The sequence below is a fragment of the Xyrauchen texanus genome, chromosome 24 (genome assembly GCF_025860055.1).
Source record: "Xyrauchen texanus isolate HMW12.3.18 chromosome 24, RBS_HiC_50CHRs, whole genome shotgun sequence".
Lineage (NCBI taxonomy): Eukaryota > Metazoa > Chordata > Actinopteri > Cypriniformes > Catostomidae > Xyrauchen > Xyrauchen texanus.
The window spans coordinates 8,460,954-8,483,715 of record NC_068299.1 but is presented as its reverse complement, the minus strand read 5'-3'; the positions used below and the strand labels follow the sequence as shown (position 1 = coordinate 8,483,715).

The 22,762-nt window shown below is 36.7% G+C and overlaps 1 protein-coding gene across 3 annotated transcripts; it reads left to right on the top strand.

Annotated features, from left to right (window-relative positions):
* Nucleotides 1-205: 205 nt before the first annotated feature.
* zgc:172136 (uncharacterized protein LOC566376 homolog) lies at nt 206-21,304 on the top strand. Of its 3 annotated transcripts, XM_052090266.1 has the most exons (15): nt 211-302; nt 5,851-5,950; nt 6,305-6,512; nt 7,238-7,328; nt 10,283-10,362; nt 11,394-11,473; nt 11,997-12,192; nt 13,025-13,180; nt 14,317-14,382; nt 14,901-14,969; nt 15,129-15,303; nt 16,901-17,173; nt 19,007-19,138; nt 19,331-19,383; nt 19,468-21,304. In XM_052090266.1, exons 3-15 carry the CDS (start codon nt 6,435-6,437, stop codon nt 19,729-19,731), a joined length of 1,713 nt encoding a protein of 570 aa, XP_051946226.1. In that variant the 5' UTR covers nt 211-302; nt 5,851-5,950; nt 6,305-6,434; the 3' UTR covers nt 19,732-21,304. The 3 variants fall into 3 exon arrangements, with proteins under 3 accessions (XP_051946225.1, XP_051946226.1, XP_051946227.1); XM_052090265.1 differs by lacking the exon at nt 5,851-5,950 and having other exon boundaries at nt 206-302; XM_052090267.1 differs by having other exon boundaries at nt 5,851-6,512; nt 11,397-11,473; nt 19,468-21,303.
* The last annotated feature ends 1,458 nt before the right edge of the window (nt 21,305-22,762 follow it).

Below are 22,762 nucleotides of genomic sequence, written 5' to 3'. Positions count from 1 at the left end.
TGTTTATCACAACGGACAACCAGAGTGTTACATCTTTCCTCAGTATTACAACTTTACTTTCTATTGATAGCTGTCGATGAACATTGCCTCGTAGTTAAATCAGTAGCCTACTGCTGTCGTGGTTGTGTTTTATATTCAAAATATCCCCCTCCTTCGCAGTGACAAGTTGGTTCAGTCCACTCTGCTGCTCTGAATCTCGCAGTCCGTGAGCGCGCATCTGTACTGTGTGTGTTTCTGTGACGTCTACTGTAGTAAATTACCTTAACACCAAACAAACAATCATTTTGGATTTTAAATAAGCGGTAAGTGTTGTTTCTCTTCCTCGTTTTATGCATTCAATTTCATATGAAAGAGTAAGGCATTGGTAAAAATGCAATTTTTATGTTCTGGATTGTAGTAGTATAGTATTAGCCTATATTCAACAGGTGGACAGAGTGATTTATCATTTGAACATTAATAACTATTCTGGGGTTTTCTCTTTTAAAACTGCATGTTAGTTTTTAGTTTTGGACCTTCTTTTATATAGTGCTGTAATTAGTTTGAGAAAACGTTTTTCCACAATTTGCATTAATTGTTAAATTGTTAAATATTCCTGCACTAATCATTATTTTCTGATCATCGTTACACAGAATAACAAAATTCCCTTTTTATAGTTATTTAAATGCATATTTGCATTATTATTATTATTATTATTAACTCGTTTTCAATTAAGCTCTATGGTCCACCTCACTGTTGTGTTTATACAGTAGTGACTCTAATCCTGAATATCAGATTGTGTGGTTTTGTTTATCTTTTCATTGATTTTGTTAATCTATGTTGTTATTCTCTGGTCCGTTAAGTCAAATTAAATTAGCTTCATCAGCCATCATTGTTACTCAAACTTGCTGTCTACAACTGCTCTCCCACCCTTGAAGTCGCTTTTCATGTTTCTTCATTTTATAGGCAGTGTGCAAGAATGCTGATAAATAGACAGTAGTACACTTGAGACACAAATGGTGGGAAAATTAGTTTAGTTAAACTAAGTCTATGATGTTTAAGTCAATTATTCACCTAATTGTGTGAATTGTTCTTCCCAGTTGTCCTAAATACAGTGTGTACACATCTAAAAGGACTTGATGTACAAGCTCATCATGAAAATATCATGAAATTAAACTAAATTTAATTGAAGAGGTGAGTTCAAAGGGGATTTGTTGGCTGTGTGAATGTTACAGTCAGGGAAGCGGTTGAATTTAATTGCGGATGTAACAGAGACTCACCCTCTAACAGGTCTAAACATGAATGCATGTTAGAGGAATGACAGTCGTGACAAGATGAATGATCTTTTCACAGCCACAGTTAGGTGGAAAAACTGCTTTTGACTTGTACCCTGATTCTAGTAGTTCGTAGTTGGTAAAGCCATGTTATTAACATAGTGTAACCACACGTGCATTTCCACTACCAACAAACGTAAGCAATTTATTTCTCTTGGAGCGCCTGCCACCAGAATTGTTTGAAAATGTATTTTAATACACTTTCACCCTTGGTTTCCATTTATTTTCCTAATCCTTCAATGTCTTAAAGGGACAGTTCAAATATAAGTGAAAATTATGTAATTATGTAGGCTACTCACTCACATGTAAGAAAGTTTCATTTGGTTTGGAATAACATGAGGATGAGTAAATGATGCCAGAATTATAATTTTGGGGTGAACTATGCATTTAACAAGCAAGCACATCATGAAGTTTAACCTGTTACACTGGGGTTTATGAAAATGTATCAATATTTTTTTCACTGGAAGTGTGTTGTGGAATAGACATACTAATGTTAATACTAATAGGCATGTAATGATTTCAGAGGTGTTTGGTCGTGACAGGGGATGGAACACTCCTTAAGCACACAGCCGCAATCTGTTTTGAACAGTTTGCTGGATGTACTTAAAGGTGAAGTGTGTGATATCTGTGCCACAAGAAATCGCACAACTTTTTTCAAACAGGTTTCCCGAACACTCCCCTAATCTGTCATTGGTTGAACAAACAGATGGTCCCGCCCCAAAATTCACACCAGCCAGTGTTGCTGTGTCTGGCTGGTTGGCATCCTCAAACAAAAAGAGCCTTGTTTTGAAAGCCCTTCTATGCAAAAACAACCTACGAATGGCTTATAGTTGTTTCTTCATATTAAAGGAATCATTCACCCAAAAATGTAAATTCTCTTTTCATTGACTCACTCTCATGCTATCCCAGATGTGTATGACTTTCTTTCTTCTGGTGAACACGAACAAAGATTTTAAAAGAGCATCTTAGCTCTGTAAGTCCTTACAATTCAAGTGAAGGGGTACCAACATTTTGATGCTAAAAATGCACATAAAGGCAGCATAATAGTAATCCATAAGTAAGTGTGGGTGAGAAATGGATCAGTATTTAAGTCCTTTTTTAATCTCCACTTTCACATTATTTTTGTTTTGTTTTTGGCTATTTGCATTTTTTGTTTTGTCCCACCCCAGAGTCACGGCATTGGTTGAGGTAAAGTTGCTGTGTTGGGCTGGTCAGGAATCGGAATGCTCAAACACAGATTTAAGAATTTTGAGCTTTGTATTTTTGTGCCACAAAGCCACATTGTTTACATTTTTCAGAGAATTAACGTACGAATGGATTATTCATAGCTGTTTCTGCATTTTAATCTGAGATGGGAGAAAGTATTTAAAATAAAAAAACACACTTCACCTTTAAGTTTGTGTGTTAAGATGCCTTGCACCTGGCCCAGTCTCCTCTAAGGCCCCATTTACACATGGGCTGCAACTAACGATTATTTTGATAATCGATTAATCAAACAATTATTAGAACGACTATTCGGCGATTATTGCAACAATTAATCATTAGCCCTTATCCAATTATTCAGCTTGTGCCCTGACTTAAAGAGCCCATATTATGCTCATTTACAGGTTTATAATTTTATTTTGGGGGTCTACTAGAATAGGTTTACATGCTTTAATGTTCAAAAAACACATTATTTTTCTACATTACTGCAGCACCTCTTTTCACCCTCTGTCTGAAATGCTCTGTTTTAGCTCCTGTCTCTTTAAAGACCCATTTCTGAAAAGCCTAGTCTGATCTGATTGGTCACCTGACCCAGTCTGTTGGGATTAGTCAACTGCATGGAGTGTGTTGGAATGTAACTCCCCTTACCATAACCGAGTTTCAGCTCTTGAGGCTTCCAGAGCAGTACATTCCTGAGGCGGGCATTATGCAAATGTGTTACATAGTGACAGAGCTAAGTCACAGAAGTAATGGCTGGACTGCAAACCAGGCGTTTCAGGCAGTTCAGGAGCAGTGTTTCCTGTGGGAGAGAGTAACTCCCTTTGGCGTGGTCTTTGTGTTTTTTAACTTTGCAGACCTTTTACATGCACAAACAGCAATATTACACATTAAAGGAAAGGTAAAATCCCAAAAAGCATTATAGGGCCACTTTAAATGGTTGTATTAAACATGCTTACTAACAATAAAGAGGACAAATCATCTTTTAAATATACCTCTAAATGACATTCACTGAATTAAAAGGGGAAAAATATGTTTTATTAAGTTTAATTCAGTAAAGAAATTAACTGCAAAAAACCTATTGTTATCAAGTGTTTTTTTTCTTGTTTTCCATTTAAAATTGTGGTCGTGACACTTTCAGTGATATAAATTCAATTAATCTTTTATAGAATATTGACATAACCTGAAGGAGATGTCAGATCCAGCTAAAGGCAGATTGGTTTTGTTGAAACTAATAAGCCATTAAGAATACTTTCAGAAAAATACCATTAGGCTACCACAGTACAGCAGCTCCCTAAACGCATATTAAGGAGTCTGTGTTGGGCACCAACTTCCTAAAGGGGCACCAGAAACTCCACCGGCTGCCCTTACTCGCATATTATGTTATTCAAGGTCCCTGTAGCATTCACAGAACACAGATCGCTATTTTAGATGTTTACACTTCAAATGTTACGTGGTTACATGCATTTTTGACCACATTTGTATGAGCTTTTTGTGATCCGATCACAAAATGTTTTACAGTAGACCCTGTTTAGACCTGTATTTAGCGCTGACCACACATGATTGGATCACCTAAAACGCATCGTAACACCAAGTGTAAATGGGATCTAAAACATTTTTGCTCCCTCAGATCTAGACTGGCCCAGAGCAAGGGTCTCAAGACAGGTCAGGTGTAATCTGATTAATCGATTTAAAGATTAACCCCCATAAATCCCACCCAGCAGAGTGTTGCACCAACTGGGGCCCCAGCGGACAACCTGTAAGAAATATTTTGCAGTGTGGACATTTGAGGTTCATAGAGATATCTAAGAGATGTATTAGTGCGATTGAGCAGTCTTGAAATAAATGGCATGTGCCGATGTCTGTATTACAGATGTTGAGTTGCTATTTGTGGTTGCTGAATGGTTCAGTTCCTAAGTGGATGATGTTATCGGTCAATTTTGGTCTATCACTACAGTTTATTTTATTGTTTATTATTTAGAGTTAATTACAAGACAGCTCTTACATTGCATTGTATCTTAGTAGAGGTATGGAGTTCCAACAATGTTTGTTTGTTCTCAGAGATGCTTCTGGTATGTCAAATGTGATGCAAAACACAGTTAACATAATATCTCATGCTTTTACATGTATATTTATTCATTTTGCAGACACTTTTATCTGACTCGACTTACAGTGCATTCATTCTATATGTTTTGTCAGCACAGCCCATGCATTCCCTGGGTTTAAACCCAGAAAGCCACCACCATTGTGTCCTTGAGCAAGGCACTTAACTCCAGGCTGCTCCGGGGGGATTGTCCCTGTAAGAAGGGCTCTGTAAGTCGCTTTGGATAAACGTGTCTGCCAAATGCATAAATGTAAATGTAAATGTAGTCTATAAATTGAGCAACAAGAAACATGTTCAGTCTTTTACTGCTAGGAAGACTTTAGTAGGTTTATTTATATGTGCCATGTGTACCAAACCAAAGAAACATGCAATCATAATGACATTAAAACTATAAAAGTTTTAAATTATACAGTTAGGACAAAAAGCTGGATTTCCCTGAGGCTGTAGTAGTCTAGTTTAGGTGTCTTTTTCATGTGAAACCGTGACTGTCACTTTTGGAATTGCCTGGAGGTAACTTCACGCCCAGATATATACAATCACCACTGTAAACCAAAAAATGGCAGAATTACAGCTAACAGCTAATCAATATGTTAAAGTCAAAATTGTCCGATTGATATCGCTTGGTTCTGGTCAAAGAATTCACACTTGCCGGATTAATATATTTCATTTTTGTTTGTATTGATCCTGAGATTGAGATACATACAGTGGCCCTAAAAGTATTTAGACATTTAAATGTCCAAATGAATGTTAAAAAGGCCATGTATCAAACTAAGTGGCATTTATAATAATGTTTTAAAAGTACTTCAATTTAAATGTACTCTGCTGGGGCACTATACACAGTGTGAAAAGGGGAAATGGCTTCATACATCCACTATAAATGACCTTTGGATTAGATGGTTCAAATTAATTGCAAAAGTGAGGTTTGTTTTGAGAAAAGCTCTAGCATCATTTGTTTGCAAATGACACTTGGTTTGATATTTTGTTATCTAATGTAATGGTATTTATACATTTTTAAGTGTGGCCAAAGTGTTCCCTGTAATTTACCACTGCTGGGGCAGTGATAGCACGAACATCCATTGGAAAATGGGTAAAAACAAAAAAAAAGAAATGTTTTTGCCAGAGTTCATTTTGTATAAATAGGACAAAAATGTCCTGGTGTTTCTGTTCATTATGAACTCAAAGCAGGCAGAATGTGCCAAATAATGTGAGGAATGCTATGCCGTAATGTTTTCACAGGTGAGGTTATCTACATTGTGAAGCTCACTACACCACTAGGAAACCTGAAGTTCCACAAACATGTTCTAAACACATGATCTACAAGACAGTTTGTGTACAAGTTTAGTGTTAATTTCACAATCGCATATTTGTATAATCTGGCTGAGCTTGGAGGATTGTGCAATTTAATCAGCTTTTATTGCATGTCTGAATGCATGAAATATGAGTGCTGGACAAAACCTCACATTACAGCACAAACGTTATCAGCATTTCTGAATTCTGCACATTTTAATTGTGGCTGTGTTTCTTTTTACTTGCTTGTTCTCTGCCTGAAATATGAGATCAGATTCAGAACATTAAAATATATTTCTTCATAGAAGTAAAATAATAAATTTTCTGAATTAATTAATTATTATTTTGTCTAGCAAGCTCCACTAAAAATATAAAAATCTAGTTTGTTTGTATTCTCTTGCAGATATTAAAAATGAAGAGGCCAAAAACTGTGAACAAAGCTTCTTGAAAAGGTGTGAGTGAGGAGAGGCCAGTGTGGGTGTGAGTGTGAATCTGTGTGTTTATGTGTGCATGTGGATGAAATTCCATAGGCCATGTCTGGTCCTGCCAAACAAGAGAGGACAGTGTGTGTCCTCCTTCCCACAAAGGAGACGCTGGATATTACAGTGGGGGTAAATATTCAGCGCCTGTAAATTGTCTTATTTTGATTTGCACTGTCTCTTCTGAAATATTGCTAAAGTCAAAGTTCGTATTCCAATATGAATATGTTTTCTGTTATTTAATAGATAATCTGTAAATGTTTGTAAAGAAATAAGCCACGGGAGGCTATGTGAGATAGTGATTTTTTCCACTTGTAAGGGGCCGTTCATACTAAAAGAATTGATGCGTCTGTCTGCACCGTTTTTCAATTATTTTCCAGTGTAAACATGAGCTTGATGAATGTTCTTTCATTATCTCGCACAGGAGCTCCATGTTTTTAGACACGTCAGATTAGAATGTCAACTATTTATACGCAAAAAACTATTGATATGCGTTAAAAAATGCATTTTGAGACACCGGCTTTTCTGTTCGTTGTGCTATCTAGCTTTTTAGTGCAAGAACATCTGCTATCTGAATGGCCCATTTGGGTAAACCAGTTAAGGACTTTTTGCCTAAAACCCCTTTACCATGGTAAAATCACTGTAATGCACAGCCTTGAGTGGCTTATTGCCAATATAAATTGGCTGTAACAACAATATCATAAAAGACATCAATATTAATAATAAATAATTACTTGATTTATATTAATGTGCAATGATTGGTCATAAGCCTAAACATCCAGTCAGATTTTAGAGTTAATATGATCCTTTAGAAGCCGATCAATTGTCAAGTTATTCTGTTTTACTTTCCTTCCAAGCTGAAAGCAACAGGTCAAGAGGTGTTTCAACGTGTTTGTGAGCTTTTTGGAGTTAAAGAACTGCACTACTTTGGACTGACTTTCGTCAAAGGTAAGGATTGATTCTTCCTTAATATGTTCATTTCAAAAACTTGGATTTTGTAATCACAGCTGAATGACATGTTGGGGCATTTTTCTTTTCTTTCACTGAAGGCTTTCATAGCCCATTCCTGACATGTTTATATAACATACCTGAAGGTCAGGGTTAATGGCCAGAGAGGGCAAAGGCCCAACAGCATTCAAAGCATTCGATTTATTTTAATTCCCAGGGAAATTGAAATTAAATCTGTTTAAAACTGACGTTGCCCAGTTCTTTTGCAATTCTGATCAGCCACACTCCATTCAGATGAGAAATGTTCATTTGGTCCATTTTTCTCTCCTTTTCAATGCCTCTCTGCCTCATTCCAGTTTCTTCTCTTGAATACCTTTTACCATTTTGTGTCACTCACCTCTTGGACAACAGCTTCTTTGTATTTGTGTTTTTGGGGGCCAGTGACCCCTGAGGTCTGGAATTGAGCTATATTAACTTTAAGCCTGGAATTTACCATGATTCACCACTTCAGGCTAGAGAAGCAAAGGGAGAGAGCAGTGGATACTGGCTGAGTCTCTAGCAGGGTCACAACCTGAGATTGTGAACCAGAGAGAGTGTGAGTAATTTAGTGAGGGAGTTAGTGATGTGAAGCCAGCTGTGATAAAGGATGGATAAATTAAACATCAGAAATGGACTTGTGAACTTGCTTTTATTAAAACAGGGTGATCTCCAGGGCTAATAATAACCAGGGCTCTGGGCATAATTGCCATCAAAACCAAGAAAATACCCCAGATATTTGTAAATGAGTGTAAAAAATTCTTCCATACTGTAGCTTTTTTTTAAAATTTGATATATTTCATGATTATTTATTCTAGACCTAGGCCTGATCTTGTACGTTATTTACCACAATTTTTTATATTCAAAGTTAATTTGATTTTATAAGTAACAGCCATAATTGTTCAGATTTAGAATTTATTTAAATTAATTGATTTGAAATATTTGATGTAAACAGGCAACATGCAATATGTTTTAGTACACCGATCAGCCACAAACATTAAAACAACCTGCCTAATATTGTGTAGGTCCCAAAACACAGCCAACCCGCATCTCAGAGATGATATTCTTCTCACCACAATTGTACAGAGGGTTATCTGAGTTACCGTAGGCTTTGTCAGTTCAAACCAGTCTGGCCATTTTCGGTTGACCTTTCTCATCAACAAGGCATCTGGATGTTTTTGGCACCATTCGGAGTAAATTCTAGAGTAAATTATTGTGCGTGAAACTCCCAGGAGATCAGCAGTTACAGAAATATTCAAACTAGCCGGTCTGGTACCAACAATCATGCTACTGCCAAAATCACTGAGATCACATTTTTTCCCCATTCTGATGGTTGATGTAAACATTAACTGAAGCTCCTGACCCATATCTGCATTATTTTATGCTCTGCTGCCACATGATTGGCTGATTAGATAATCGCATGGATGTTTGTTGGTCCCAGATGGGCTGGTTTCATTATTTTTGTAACTGTGGATATCATGGGATTTTCACACATAACAGTCTCTAGAATTTACTCAGAATGGTGCCAAAAACAAAAAACATCCAGTTAGCGGCAGTTTTGTGAACGGAAATGCCTTGTTGATGAGAGAGGTCAACAGAGTCTATGGTAACTCAAATAACCACTCTGTACAATTGTGGTGAGAAGAATAAAATCTCAGAATGCTGTTCTGAGATACAGGTTGGGGCTGTATTGGTGGCACGAGGGGGACCTACACAATATTAGGCAGGAGGTTTTAATTTTGTGGCTGATCGGTGTGTTTAATGGACAACTAAAAAAAGTTCATTTCTGACACTGGTGATCTCATTTGTATTTGTAGGTATTCGTACATGAAATGTACTTGTATGTTTGAATACAGTGAAATGTACAATATCAGCATATTGACAGCTTTTAAAATGCAAACCCGTTTATACGATGTATATACGACAAGTTCAGTACTCGATCCTATAGCCAGTCTCTTTGTTTATCAGTAGAAGACAACTTTTTAGTAAATGAAAGACCTTTTTAATGGTAAAATTATTTATGAGATCCATATGGTACTAATAATTGTAATGCTCTTTGCATTGCGGAATTGAATTCTCATCAGTCTCATCAACAATTTTATGCCATAACATTAACGTGTTTCATTAATTTACATATTTGTGTACATGTGTGTTTGTTCCAACCAGTCTTTTAAAATCACAAAGAACAGTATGAAACTGTTATAATGTTTAATTAGTTAAATGCATTAACTGCATGAAATTTGTTGCAATAAAATAAGCATGATTATGAATTCCACAAATTCACATTTCTGTATCCTTAATATATTCTTAAACATTTGTACGTCTCATGTTATTTTAAAAGTTTACGCTTTTGATGCTGTCAATATTGTTGATTTTGTATGTTTCAGTGTCTAACCAAATGAGTGGAAATGAATGTGTGCTAGACTTTACATATAAATACAATTTGTAAAATATAGAAACCACTTTGACTAAAAGAGTTTGCTAGAAATGTTGTTTCCAAAAACTCTGGGAAATAACACATTGATTGATTGGTCTTAGCTATATCTCCTTTTATTTTTCCATTGTGTTTATTTGAACCATCTTAATTCTGTTCTTGCACAACCTCCCTTTTATTGTTGAAAGTGTTTACGCGCTTTACTAAAAGTGCCAGAATTCTTTTGCAATTGTGAATGCTCTGGCATGAGACCGCTAGTTTTTACTGGGGTAAGTTTTGTCTGCTCTTTGGGGCTCTTGCATACCACTCCGTGTTCACCAATGGCTGAACGAGTCTTTTCATTCCAGCCCGTCTCTCTAATTGAGGTCATTGTTGGGTAGATTTCATGCATGATTTCATGATGCCATTGTTTGCTGTGTGTGAGCATTTACTAGATGTAGAGCATTTACGCCTGCTTCCTGTGTGTCCTTTTGGGGTTGATTAGACAATGAGCACATCTTTCTGGACTTGGAAGAGAAACTTGCCAAGTACTTCCCCAAGGAATGGAAACAGGACTCAGGGAAGGTGAGCCTACCAGTCTTCACCATCAGCTCCTAAACGACATTTCTTTACTCTGGAATTCCATGTTCTCTGGAATTCACTCTCTTGTTTCACAATAATTTAAGTAGATTGCTTGTCTAAGTTCTAGGGGTTATACCCATACTGTATATCACTAACAAAAAAGGACCAAGCAATACCACAATTTTTTCTATGTTGGTACCATGGTATTCTTTGAATTATGGTAGCTTGGTAAAACCATGATTCAAACCCACTTTAAATTAGGTGTATTTAACTACTATGCACGTATGCACTTGAAATGTTGTTGCAAAGTGCTTACATTTAAAGTACCTGCAGTTAATTACATCTGTAGATACACAGTTAATCTTACCCCTAACCATAATCCTACCCCAACCCTTACCCCCTACCTCTACTCCCAAAACCAACCTGTACCTCATCCTAAGAAGCAGCAAGTGTGACTCTTATGAGAATTTTTCAAAACATGAAGTTACATGATAAATACATTGTATTGTATGAATTTTAATGATATTGCTCTGTAGTTAAAGACATTATAAGGTGGGATCCATGGTTCTTTGTTTTTATCATGGCATGGTATTATGGTGTAAATATCTTGGTGCATGAATATTATTCACCCTGTACCATAGAATACTACAGTATATACTAGTATACCATACAATATAAAATATCAAAATACCATGATATTACCACCTGATACCATCACTGCACCATGTTCCACCACAGCTATTTTTTTAATAGGAGATGTGCTGTTGATATTAGGATTTTAAACCAAGATTGTAAAACATAGCTAGACAGTTGTATAATGTTATATAGTGATACATTGTCTTGTATTTACCCATATTTTACCAGTATATGCTGATCCATTCATTTAAGCATCTTAGCTCCATTACACTGTGGTAAGCAAGGAGGTTACAGTATGACGGTAAAGATAAACACTAGTGGGCCAGTCAGGATTTGGTAGTGGCTTCAAAATGAAGGGGTTGCCACAGTAACATGGTCAAGCCTGTTCTTTCTCTCAGCAGGAGTCACATAAGAGGTCAATCCCCCCTCTGCTCTGTCTCAAGGTTCAGTACTACGTGGAGAACGGCCGGCTCATCTGGTAAGAAACAGGCCAGAGATTTCTGAACGTTTGAAGGGAGGAACCTGCTCCTCTGCCTCTTTCCTTCATTAGTTTTAATCCACCGGGTGGATGAGCCCGGTTTAAGTGGGCCTGTGATCTTGGTTTTTATCTGGTCTGTCTCTGAGAGCTTTTTTTAATTAGGTAGAGGAACATTACCCCCTCATCTGGGTTTTTTGTGTAATTGAAAACTGTTCATAGTGAAACTCCTTAATTTCCAATTTTCATTCATGTCGACAATAAAAAGACAAAGTGAAGGATATTGATGAATTAGCCTTGTCTTGCACAACTTTTCTTTTTCATATTTAGTCTGGGTCTTGCATATGTATATTAAATGAATCATTCAAAATTAAAATATTAGACAAAAATGTTAATTCTGCCATCATTTACAATTTTCGCCTGAACATTTTTTTTTACATTTTTCTTTAGAAAATGTAAAAATCAAATTTGTTTTTGTTACAATATCACCCGTTGTCTCTCCCTCTTTCTCTATGATGTGGGACAGTGAGCGCAAAGCAAGGAAATTGTACTACTATGATTTGCGAGAACGTGTCCTGCGCTCCGAATGCAGACAGAAGGAGGAAGTGTATTTCCAGCTGGCAGGATACGCCCTACAGGCCGATCACTCTGACTACCCTCCAGAGGGCCACAGTCAGGGACACGCTGTTTATTTTCAAGCCAAAGAATACTTCCCTCCTTGGGTAAAGCTTCATTAGAGTGTACAAAGTACAGTCACATTTGCATCTAAACAGGCCCATATTACATTGATTTTAATCAGAAGTTATGGTTCAAGTTGACCAGTATTGCTGGTCACTAACATATATTTTGGATGCTGGTCCCCAGCAAGGATGTCCCCACCAGCCTTCCTAAAGCAATAGTTGACAATGTCAAAATAGTTGACAAAATTATAAATTTGTCATCATTTACATATCATGTCTTCCAAACATGTATGACTTTCTTTGCTCCGTGGAACACAAAAGGTGAGACTTTAACACTAATAAGGACAATAATATGCAGGTTCCTCTGAAAATTACTTAAATGCTATTTTCCTACACATTAGGGCCCACATAATTCATTTCCATTTTTTTCCCCCCTTCAATATTTCTTTCATTTTCAATTTTACAACTTGTAGAAATCATGAAAATAACATGGAAAATATAAGAACATTTGCCTCAGTCAGCTGAGTCACCTTCTCAAAAAATGCTGCCATGTTACTTTTAGATACAGATTGTGAGTTGATTCCAGAATATATATATAAAGTCACATGCTCTCAGCATTTACGACCCCCTTTTCAATATTTTTCAAAAAATAAATACAAATAGGGTCACTCATTCCTCCTTCCCGTAAATGTTTGTATACCCCAGAATACAAAAACCTTTTTGGTGTTAGCGAATAATCACCAAACCAGCCTTGACCAGCATGGCAATTCATGCTGGTCTTTTCAGCAGGAGTTTGATTAAAAGTCAAATAATGCATTTTAAGTGCTCTCACCCATTTCACAATCATGCCTGACCCGTGTCTGCTCTCTTATAGATAATTGCAAAGCGAGGCCTTGATTACCTGCTGTGTCATGGGCCCAAGGTACATAAAGAGCAGTGGGGGGTGTCCTCTCGTGACGCTATACTGCTCTTCATCAGAGAATCCTGCCGTCTGGAGGATGTCCCAGTCACATTTTATCGCTTACAGAAGGTCAGAGGTCACACATACTGTTATCAGAGGGTCAAGACATTCTCAGCTGTGGAATGTTGGGAGTATTTGGAAAAACATGTCCATCAAAGTGGAAGTTAAAGGTGAATTGTATCATTTCTGCCCCACTAGTGGCACCCGTTAGAATTACAATCCGTTTGTTTGAGTGACCATGGATGCGTTTCCCAAAAGCATCGTAAGCCTAAGTAGATCGTAGGAACCATTGGTGCTTTTGGGAAACGCAGCCCTGACTGGTTCAACCAATAGAGTTTGTGGTGGGTTGACCAATTTGTCCAAACTATGGAAGAAGGGAGGGGGACACTCATTATTTTTCCAATTTTATTTGGTGCTGCTAGTGGAATGGAAAGTCACACTTCACCTTTAAGGGGATAGTTCAACCAAAAATAAAAATTCTGTCATAATTTTCTCACCCTCATGTTGTTCCAAACCCATTGACTTTCTTTTTTAATGAATTTACTGGTCTGTCTTTTAAATACAATAGCAGTTGATAGTGACTCACTTTAAAGTAAAAAAAAATTATCCAAAAGTATCATACAAGATATCCTTATTAGAACATAAATTAAGTCTTCTGAAGGCATAGAATAGGTTTTGGTCAGAAACAACCTGAAATGTAAGTAATTTTCTAGTGAATATCTTGATGTCCGCTTCACATTCATTTGCGCTATAAGAGAAGCTCATTCAAGGTGGCTTGCATGTTCACAATAAAGAGCTAAAACAACAATTAAAACCATATAAAATTAACCATATTAAATGGTATATCTTCAGAAGACTTGGAATATAACACACAAGTCACATGGACTACTTTTGTGATGCATTTGGGTGCTTTTTTAAGCTTTAGATTGAGTCGCTATCAACTGCCATTGTATTGGTTATATCCATTAAAACATCTCCTTTTTGTTCCACATAAATACATTCATATGGGTTTGGAACGACATGTGGGTGAGTAAATGATAACATAATTTTAATTTGAGTGAACTATTCCTTTAAAACTCAAATTGAGAAGATACGGTTTTATTAATTTGCTTTGATCTGACAAACTTTTTCCATAAAAACTGTTTCTGCAATAAATGTACCATCAATAAAAGCATCTTAAATGATCTTGTGTGTCTTTCCTGCAGGACAAGAGAGAAGAAAAAGGATCAGCACTTCTTGGACTCACTCTCAGAGGAATGCAAGTGTATCAGGTGTGTGTTTATGAACACATGAGGCGTTTCTATGTATTGTGCCTTTTTTGTGTGTCATTTAGTGATTCACAGCAGTCCTGTGCTTTCTCTTTGAGCCTGTGCCAATCACCATGATGGAGCTCAACAGATAGGCCTGACTGGAATGCATATATTAGACGCTTCAGGCCATAAACAGGGATTTAGAGTGCATGCCTTTCCCTTGAGTCCTCTGATCTGTCTGTTAAAGCGTCTGGGGCCGGATTAAACTAAGGGCCCTGTGTCTAAGAGATCAAAGAGCCAGTGTGTTGAGGCCCCGATCCCAACCTTTAATAGGCTCCCTTTCTACTTTGATAAAATAAAAAAAATAAACAGTATTTATATTTTACTCCTTTCTCACACTGACGAATAAGCTTATTACAAATTATCCAATATGTACAACTTTGTTTTAAAGTAGTGTGTTCGAAGTGAGGTTTGTGAACAGTATAAAGTTTCACATGACTGATTGGTTTTGCTTGTTTATATATTTCTGTTATTTCCAGGAGGTGAACAATGTGCGTGATCTGCTCTATGACTTCCCTTGGTTTCACGTGGGACGACTCACCTTTCTGGTATATTTCATGTTACTACTCGCTCATTTTACTACATCACAAACTTCTTCACTGTTTGTTCCTTCAATGAAGAAGTTTTGAGTTGTTTATCTGACATTTGAAATGTTACAGTTGTTGTGCCTAACCAAATCAAAGTTACCATATCCACACTCTGCTCAGGGGAAGAAGTTTGAGATACAGCCTGATGGTTTGCCCTCAGCAAGGAAGTTGGTGTATTACACAGGTTCAGCTTTTCGGTCTCGCCATCTTCTGCTGCACCTAAGTTCCTGTCACCGGCTGTTCCTCAGCCTGCAACCTGCACTCAAACACCTGCACCAGCTCGAGGAATCAGAGGGTGTGTTCACATGGTTTTCATCATCTTCAGGGCCTTCATATTCTGATTTGTGCTATTATTTTTATTTTTGTCTCTTTAGTGGAGGACATTAAATCAGGTCAGGTTTTTCACCTTAAAAAGAAGAAAAGGAAATTATAATGCATATTTTTAAGACCTTTTATTTATAGACATTATTTACGTGACAAATTCTCATTACCGTTATTATTCCCTAAGGTAATTGCATTCTCATTACTGTAACAGAGTTAAAATGTATATATATATAAAAATATGTTTAAAATTAAATCTGCATAAATTAAATAAAAATTCCAGCATTTGTGGCATAATTTTGATAACCACAAAAAACTTTTCTTAAAAAAAAAGCAAAAATGGTGGTTGCATTGAGACACTTACAGTGGAAGTAATGGCCAATTTGTGGAGGGCTTAAAGGCAGAAATTTATAGAAGCTTATAATTTTATAAAAGCACTTACATTAATTCTGTTAAAACTCATGTATTATTTGAGCTGTAAAATTGCTTAAATCGTAATTTTTAGAGTCGCTTTAGGGTTTTAGGGTTACATCGTCATGGTAACAAAGTTGTAAAACTGGCTATAACTTTACACAGAAAAGGTTAGTGAGTGATTTTATCACACTAAAATCATGTTAGCACACATACTGTTTAAGGATAAGCCCCATTCACTTCCATTGTAAGTGCCTTACTGTGTGATGAGGAGGAGGGCATGGTCGGGCCGTGTCTGGCGCTGAGTAGCCCAATCAGCGGGAGAGAGATAAGAGGAGGAGCCGGGGATGCCAGAGAGAGAGAGACACACGGAGCTGTGTGTGTGTTCGTGGGTCGAATGTTCCAGTTTGATGTTATGTTACAATTAAAGTCTTGTTGAATGTTTATCGGGTTCCTGCTTCCTTCTTTCCTGAGCCCTGTTACACACTGTAAACCAGATTTTTGATTTTTTTTTTAAAGAAAAGGAGGGACGAGTTAAAATGAGTTTTTTGGTAATCAATATTATGCCACAAATGCTGTTGACTGAGCTTAACTTGTATTGAACCCGGAATATTCCTTTAAAGTAGTTAAATCAATTCTACCATAACAAATTAGTACTTTACAATTTAAATAATATATCAATATTTTTTGCATTACAGTAATGAGAATAAAATCTTTTTGTATTTCGGTAATGAGAATCGGGGGGTAGGGGTAATTAATTTACATTTTCATGAAATTAATGTCACAATGCAAAAACCCTTAATGGTCCTAAAAATAGACTTCACTTTTAAGCAAAGTACAATTTTTTCCTTTTGACAATGGGGTGAAATGTGACCTGGACATATTTTTGATTGATTTACAGGTACCTATATTTTGGATATATTTTTTTGAGTTTCATCTATAATCTGTGAAGTATTTATGCCAAAATACAATTTCTTTCTTTTTATGTTGGGGTGATATATGACCAGAATGAATCTCACAGGTTGTGTGAGATTCAACCTGATCAATATCAAAGAACTACTTACTTTGATATTACCATATCAAGCAGTTTTTGACAAACTGGACACTTTCCCTCTCTTTTCGCCTCGCTTATCTCTCCGTTTCTCTCTGTCTGTATCCAGAGAAGAAGAGGTATCGTGAATCATACATCAGTGATGAGCTGGATCTGGATCAGCCATGCAGCGAGGGCAGTCCCCGTCTGTCCCGACACTCCACCAGTAGCTCTGGCATCGAAGCGGACACTAGGCAACATAGCGTCTCTGTAGAGTTGGTGTCCATGGAGGAGAAGGAGAAGTCCTTCATCTCTGCTGTCAGTCACGACTCCTCACACACCTCTGGCATAGAAACAAACCACAAAACCCGAACAGATGTTAAAGTTGAGTGGCAGGATGAAGGTGAGGATGGATGAACAATAGTGCCACCTAAACCTACAGTTGAAGCCAGAAGTTAACATACACTTAGGTTGAAATCATTAAAACTAATTTTTTAACCACTCCACAGATTTCATATTAGCAAACTATAAATTTGGCAAGTCGTTTAGGATATCTACTTTGTGCATGACACAAGTTTTTTATTCCAACAATTGTTTACAGACAGATTGTTTCACTTTTAATAGACTATATCACAATTCCAGTGGGTCAGAAGTTTACATACACTAAGTTTACTGTTCCTTTAAGCAGCTTGGAAAATTCCAGAAAATTATGTCAAACCTTTAGGCAATTAGCTTCTGATAGGCTAATTGTAGTTAATTGAAGTGTACCTGTGGATGTATTTTAAGGCCTACCTTCAAACTCTTTGCTTGACATCATGGGAAAATCAAAAGAAATCAGCAAAGACCTCAGAAAAACTTTTTGGACCTCCACAAGTCTGATTTGTCCTTGGGAGCAATTTTCAAATGCTTGAACATACCACGTTCATCTGTGCAACAATAGTACGCAAGTATAAACACCATGGGACCACACAGCAATCATACCACTCAGAAAGGAGATGCATTCTGTCTCCTAGAGATGAACCTAGTTTGGTGCAAAAAGTGCAAATCAATCCCATAACAACAGCAAAGGACCTTGTGAAGATTCTGTAGGAAATGGGTAGACAAGTATCTATATCCAGAGTAAAATGAATCCTGTACCGACATAACCTGAAAGGCTGCTCAGCAACGAAGAAGCCACTGCTCCAAACTGCCATAAAAAGCCAGACTGAAGTTTGCCAGTGCACATGGGGACAATGAACTTACTTTTTGGAGAAATGTCCTCTGGTCTGATGAAACAAAAATGTATCTGTTTGGCCATAATGACCAACTTTATATTTTGAGGAAAAAGGGTGAGGTGAAGCATGGGTGTGGCACCATCATGTTGTGGGGGTGCTTTGCTTCAGGAGGGACTGGTGTACTGCTTAAAATAGATGGCATCATAAGGAAGGAAAATTATGTGGATATATTGAAGCGACAATTCAAGACATCAGCCAGGAAGATAAAGCTTGGCCGCAAATGGGTCTTCCAAATGGACAATGACCCCAAGCAAACCTTATCATAGGACAACAAAGTCAAGGTATTAGAGTGGCCATCACAAAGCCCTGACCTCAATCTGGGCAGAACTGAAAAAGCATGTGCGAGCAAGGAGACCTAGAGGTGTATGTAAACTTCTGACTTAAACATGTAGAGCATTGTCACCATTGTGTGTCCATTTGTTTCAAAACCAAGTGAACTCCCTTGCTGTCAATGGTCCACATAGGCAGCTACCTTTTAGGGCAGCACCCAAACGCGAGCGATTTGAAATGCTTTTTACAGTAGAAGGCAACATAGACAGGGTTTTGTCTTGTTTAGGCACCATTGTGACGTTTTAATGAAGGTAGTAATGGTGTCACAACAGTGTTTTTTAATTTTTATTTTACAACCACAGCCAAGCTTCATATTAGCCATATAAAAAAAAAAATAAAAAAAAACTGGCAACAATATAAAATTTCACTCGTTACATAATCACTCTATCTACTGATAGCTGGGCATTGCTGAAATTCCTCACATATTTAGTCTTGCAGTGGAATAGCCGAAGCGATTTTTTTTTAAAATATATATTTTTTAAGTTATTTAGTCTATTTGCTAGACTCGCTTGACTTGAAACTAGCATCACGTTCAAATATCTGACATTGAAAGAAAATTTCCAAATATTTTGTCATAACAAACTAGATCTTGTTATACAAAGAATGATCATTGTGATTAATTCTAATTCTAGATTTGCAGGAAATAGTGAAGGAGCCTGGTGAGGTCTCTGTGGACGACCCTGAGGATATCTTGCGATTGGCTGAACTACTGAAGGGTGTATCCATCGACTGTCCTGCCATCCAATCAGATGTTGAATCTAAAGGTGATTAATCAAAAGTTACGATAGCTAATGGTGCTCACTAAGGTATTACTGTTGCGCATAATTGGGGTTAGATATTTTTCAAAATCTGACTTGCACCTACACTATTTGTGCTACAGGTTTGTGAATGTATTGTAAAAATTTTACCTGCAAGGTTTCACTCAGAGTGTGTTTACTGTAACGTCTGTTTTACAGGTCTTCAAATTAGATCAGTTCAGATGGGCAATGACAAAAAGGATATGAAAGAGGTTGGCCATCTACTCTGTTTTGTCAGATCTTTCCCCCTTTCATTCCTTCATCCTCTCACAAGTTTCTCTCATCACTCATTCCAGGTTTCGATTCGGAAGGCTTTTAAGCCGGCTGACCGCCAGAGCTTCAGTCTGGATGACGTGCGGCAGTTCTCCCCTCTTCTCCCATTGGGAATAGCATTAGTTTCAGACACCTCCCACAGCTACACATTTGGGCTGCCGCACTCCCCAGGTTGTTCTCCGACCAACCCCTGTTCAGAAAAACCTTCATTCTATGGCCGGCGCTCCACAAACTGTTTGTCTCTGGACATGTTGGAGGATAACCAGCCACTGGAGCTTCTCCTTTAAGAAACAAAAAGACTACATCCTCCTGTTGTATTCAAGCAATTTAAATGGACAGCAGAAAGACAAAACACAGGTGTTATCAGGGCATTTTCACCAGGAATTTCATTAAGACTGAGCCATACAGTTCAAGCTGTAGTAGTGTAATTTGTTTTTATTTTAAAAATACTTTCTCCCATGCCAACTTAATATGTAGAGACAACTATAAGTAAGCCATTTGTTGATTTTCCTTAAAAAAATATTAACACTCTGGCACCCTTAAAACATTGCTCTGTTTGTTTGTTTACATTGACATAACCAATGGTGGGTGTTTGGGTGGGACTGTCTGTTTTTCCAACCAATGGAAGACTGGAGGTGTGTTCGGGAAACCTATTGAAAAACAATCATCAATTTTGCCATTCAGTTTGGTAGCGCTAGTAGCACAGAAATAACACTTAAGCTTTGTATTGGTATGCTTTTTGACTGCAGGACAACATTTGTGGGTTGTTTTACAGATATTCAACATATCTAGATTGTGAATTTTGTGGACAAACTTCCCTGCAGAACATTGTGTGGATAATCTTACAAGGACATTTATCGACAAGTGATAAAAGCTCTTCCATGTAAATATATCTATATAAAGTGTTTTCTTCTTTTTTTTTTTCTAACAAGACACGAGTGACAGAACCATTGTTGCACACTTTGTTTCTATTTTCACATGTTTTTAACTTTCCAAATATGTTTTGGAGCTAATGTAGCTCAGTTGTTAATCTATAATGTGATACTATATGATTCCACCTTTTCAGAGTCTTCGAATTTTGTACATGATAATCTTGTTGACACTGAACATGCATAAATCACACTAAATCATGAACAGAGTGACAAAAGGTCAAATCAGATACTTCCACATATATTTTCTACAAGATCAACAAGGTTTATGGAATATATTTAGTTCTCGTACTTGCTACACAAGTAATGTTGAACATTTAGCATCTGTTGGATTAAGATGAATCTCTATTATGCAAGAAGAACAAATACTTTTTCTGAATATAGATCAGGTCAAAGTTTGTTTTTTTCTTTCTTGTTTTTCTCTTTTGATTCAAATAATTACAAAATACAGATTAAAGCCCTCAAAGGGTGTGTAAATAATGGCGGGTATAATTGCTTCATCTATATGTATTGTAAATGCACATATTAAAAGCATGCCCTTACACACATTACTTTCAGTGAAAGGAAAGCACACCGAATGAAAAGTAAGAATCAGAATGAATTTTATTGCCAAGTATGCTTACAAATACAAGGTATATTTCTTGGTGACAGAAGCTTCCAGTGCACAAACAATACAGCAACAAGACAGATATAATAATAATGAAATAAAATAAAAAAGCCAACAGAAAATATAAGTATTAATAAACATCTGTTATGCTCTGACGTTTTTATGTTGTATTGAACAGTTAAATATTTAAAGTTCTAGAACACTCCAAGCATCCACTGTACTGGACACATTTTTTATTTCTTTGAAATATGGCAACATGTTGTGTATATCATAATATAATGTTACTGTTTTTAGGAAATAGCTTTATTATTTTTTGCATTCAACAATTCTGAGTAAAATCTACATCAATCAAATGGATGTTTGGATTCAGTTGGTAGCATTTTATATCTGAGTGTCCATATTACACATAAATTATGGAAGCCCATTTGTTCCACATAAAAGAGCTTTGGTAATTCAGCATTGTGAGATAAAAAGACAATTAATTATTATACTCAAAAAGTAAAAAATACACAATTATGACATAAACAGTGAATATTATGAGATACCAAAGCCATTTTAGCAAGTCAGTTCACTCGGTGGCAATATTTGTAGAGCTCCTGTTTTGTTTTCTCTAAATAAACAAACGGCATACAAGTGCAGCTCCTATCTACTTGAATGGGGAAAAACCGAAATGTCCAAAATGGTTAGTCAAGATTACGATCAAAGAACATATTTCAAATCAGCTGTAAAATCTGACACCAATAATATCATAAATTATGATTATTTACCTCAGATTATGCTAAAAACAGCAGGCTTCCATATATATTGCAACAGGATTGATAACAATGCTTAAACTGCTATAGGTAGGCTACTCATTACACAAATTCACATAGTACATTATTTTTGACCCACTTCTTATATTGATGCGTCTAGAAATTGTCAAGCAGCTCATAAATACGAGGAGGATGTTAGGTTGTAAATGTAAAAACCGTACCCTGTTTGGCAGTCTTTTTGAACATATGTTCAATATTCTGCTACCTGCTTTCTCTTCCGTCTCTCCTGCTCTTTTCGCCCCATACTCACTATCCAGTTGGATGGCCTCACTGATTTTGCGCGGTACAATTTGTCATTCGGTTTTGCAGACGTAAGGGACCATCTGGAACCTGAAAACTCCACTCACTACGCTAAACATAGGAGATGTCCACTCATTCATTCAATTCACGTGCAAGACGTGAAAAAAAACTGTAAAATACATTTTCAAATTCAGAATGTTCTTATAACATCCCAGAGGACAGACAGACATGCTACAGGTGAGATTATTACAATATGACCAATTATATACGTACAGTAATCAATTTCAAAGGATAGAGGGACTTACTACTTAATCACTAAAATAAAATAAAAAAATGAGAAAATGTAATTTTGGTGAATTTTAGTGATTTTATTCTATAAAATAAATGAATACTGTAGGCCTACTTATATATATTTACATTTACGCATTTGGCAGACGCTTTTATCCAAAGCGACTTACAGAGCGCTTATTACAGGGACAATCCCCCAGGGGAAACCTGGAGTTAAGTGTCTTGCTCAAGGACACAATGGCGGTGGGGTTCGAACCAGTGTCCTTCTGATTATCAGTTATGTGCTTAGACCACTACACCACCACCACTCTATAACTACTTATATTGAATTTTATAATTCTATAAACTAATTGATTACTGTAATTAATAATAATATATCCTGTAATAAGTCCGTCTCTCCTCTGGGAAGTTACTACAACCTTTAGAATGAGAAAATATAATT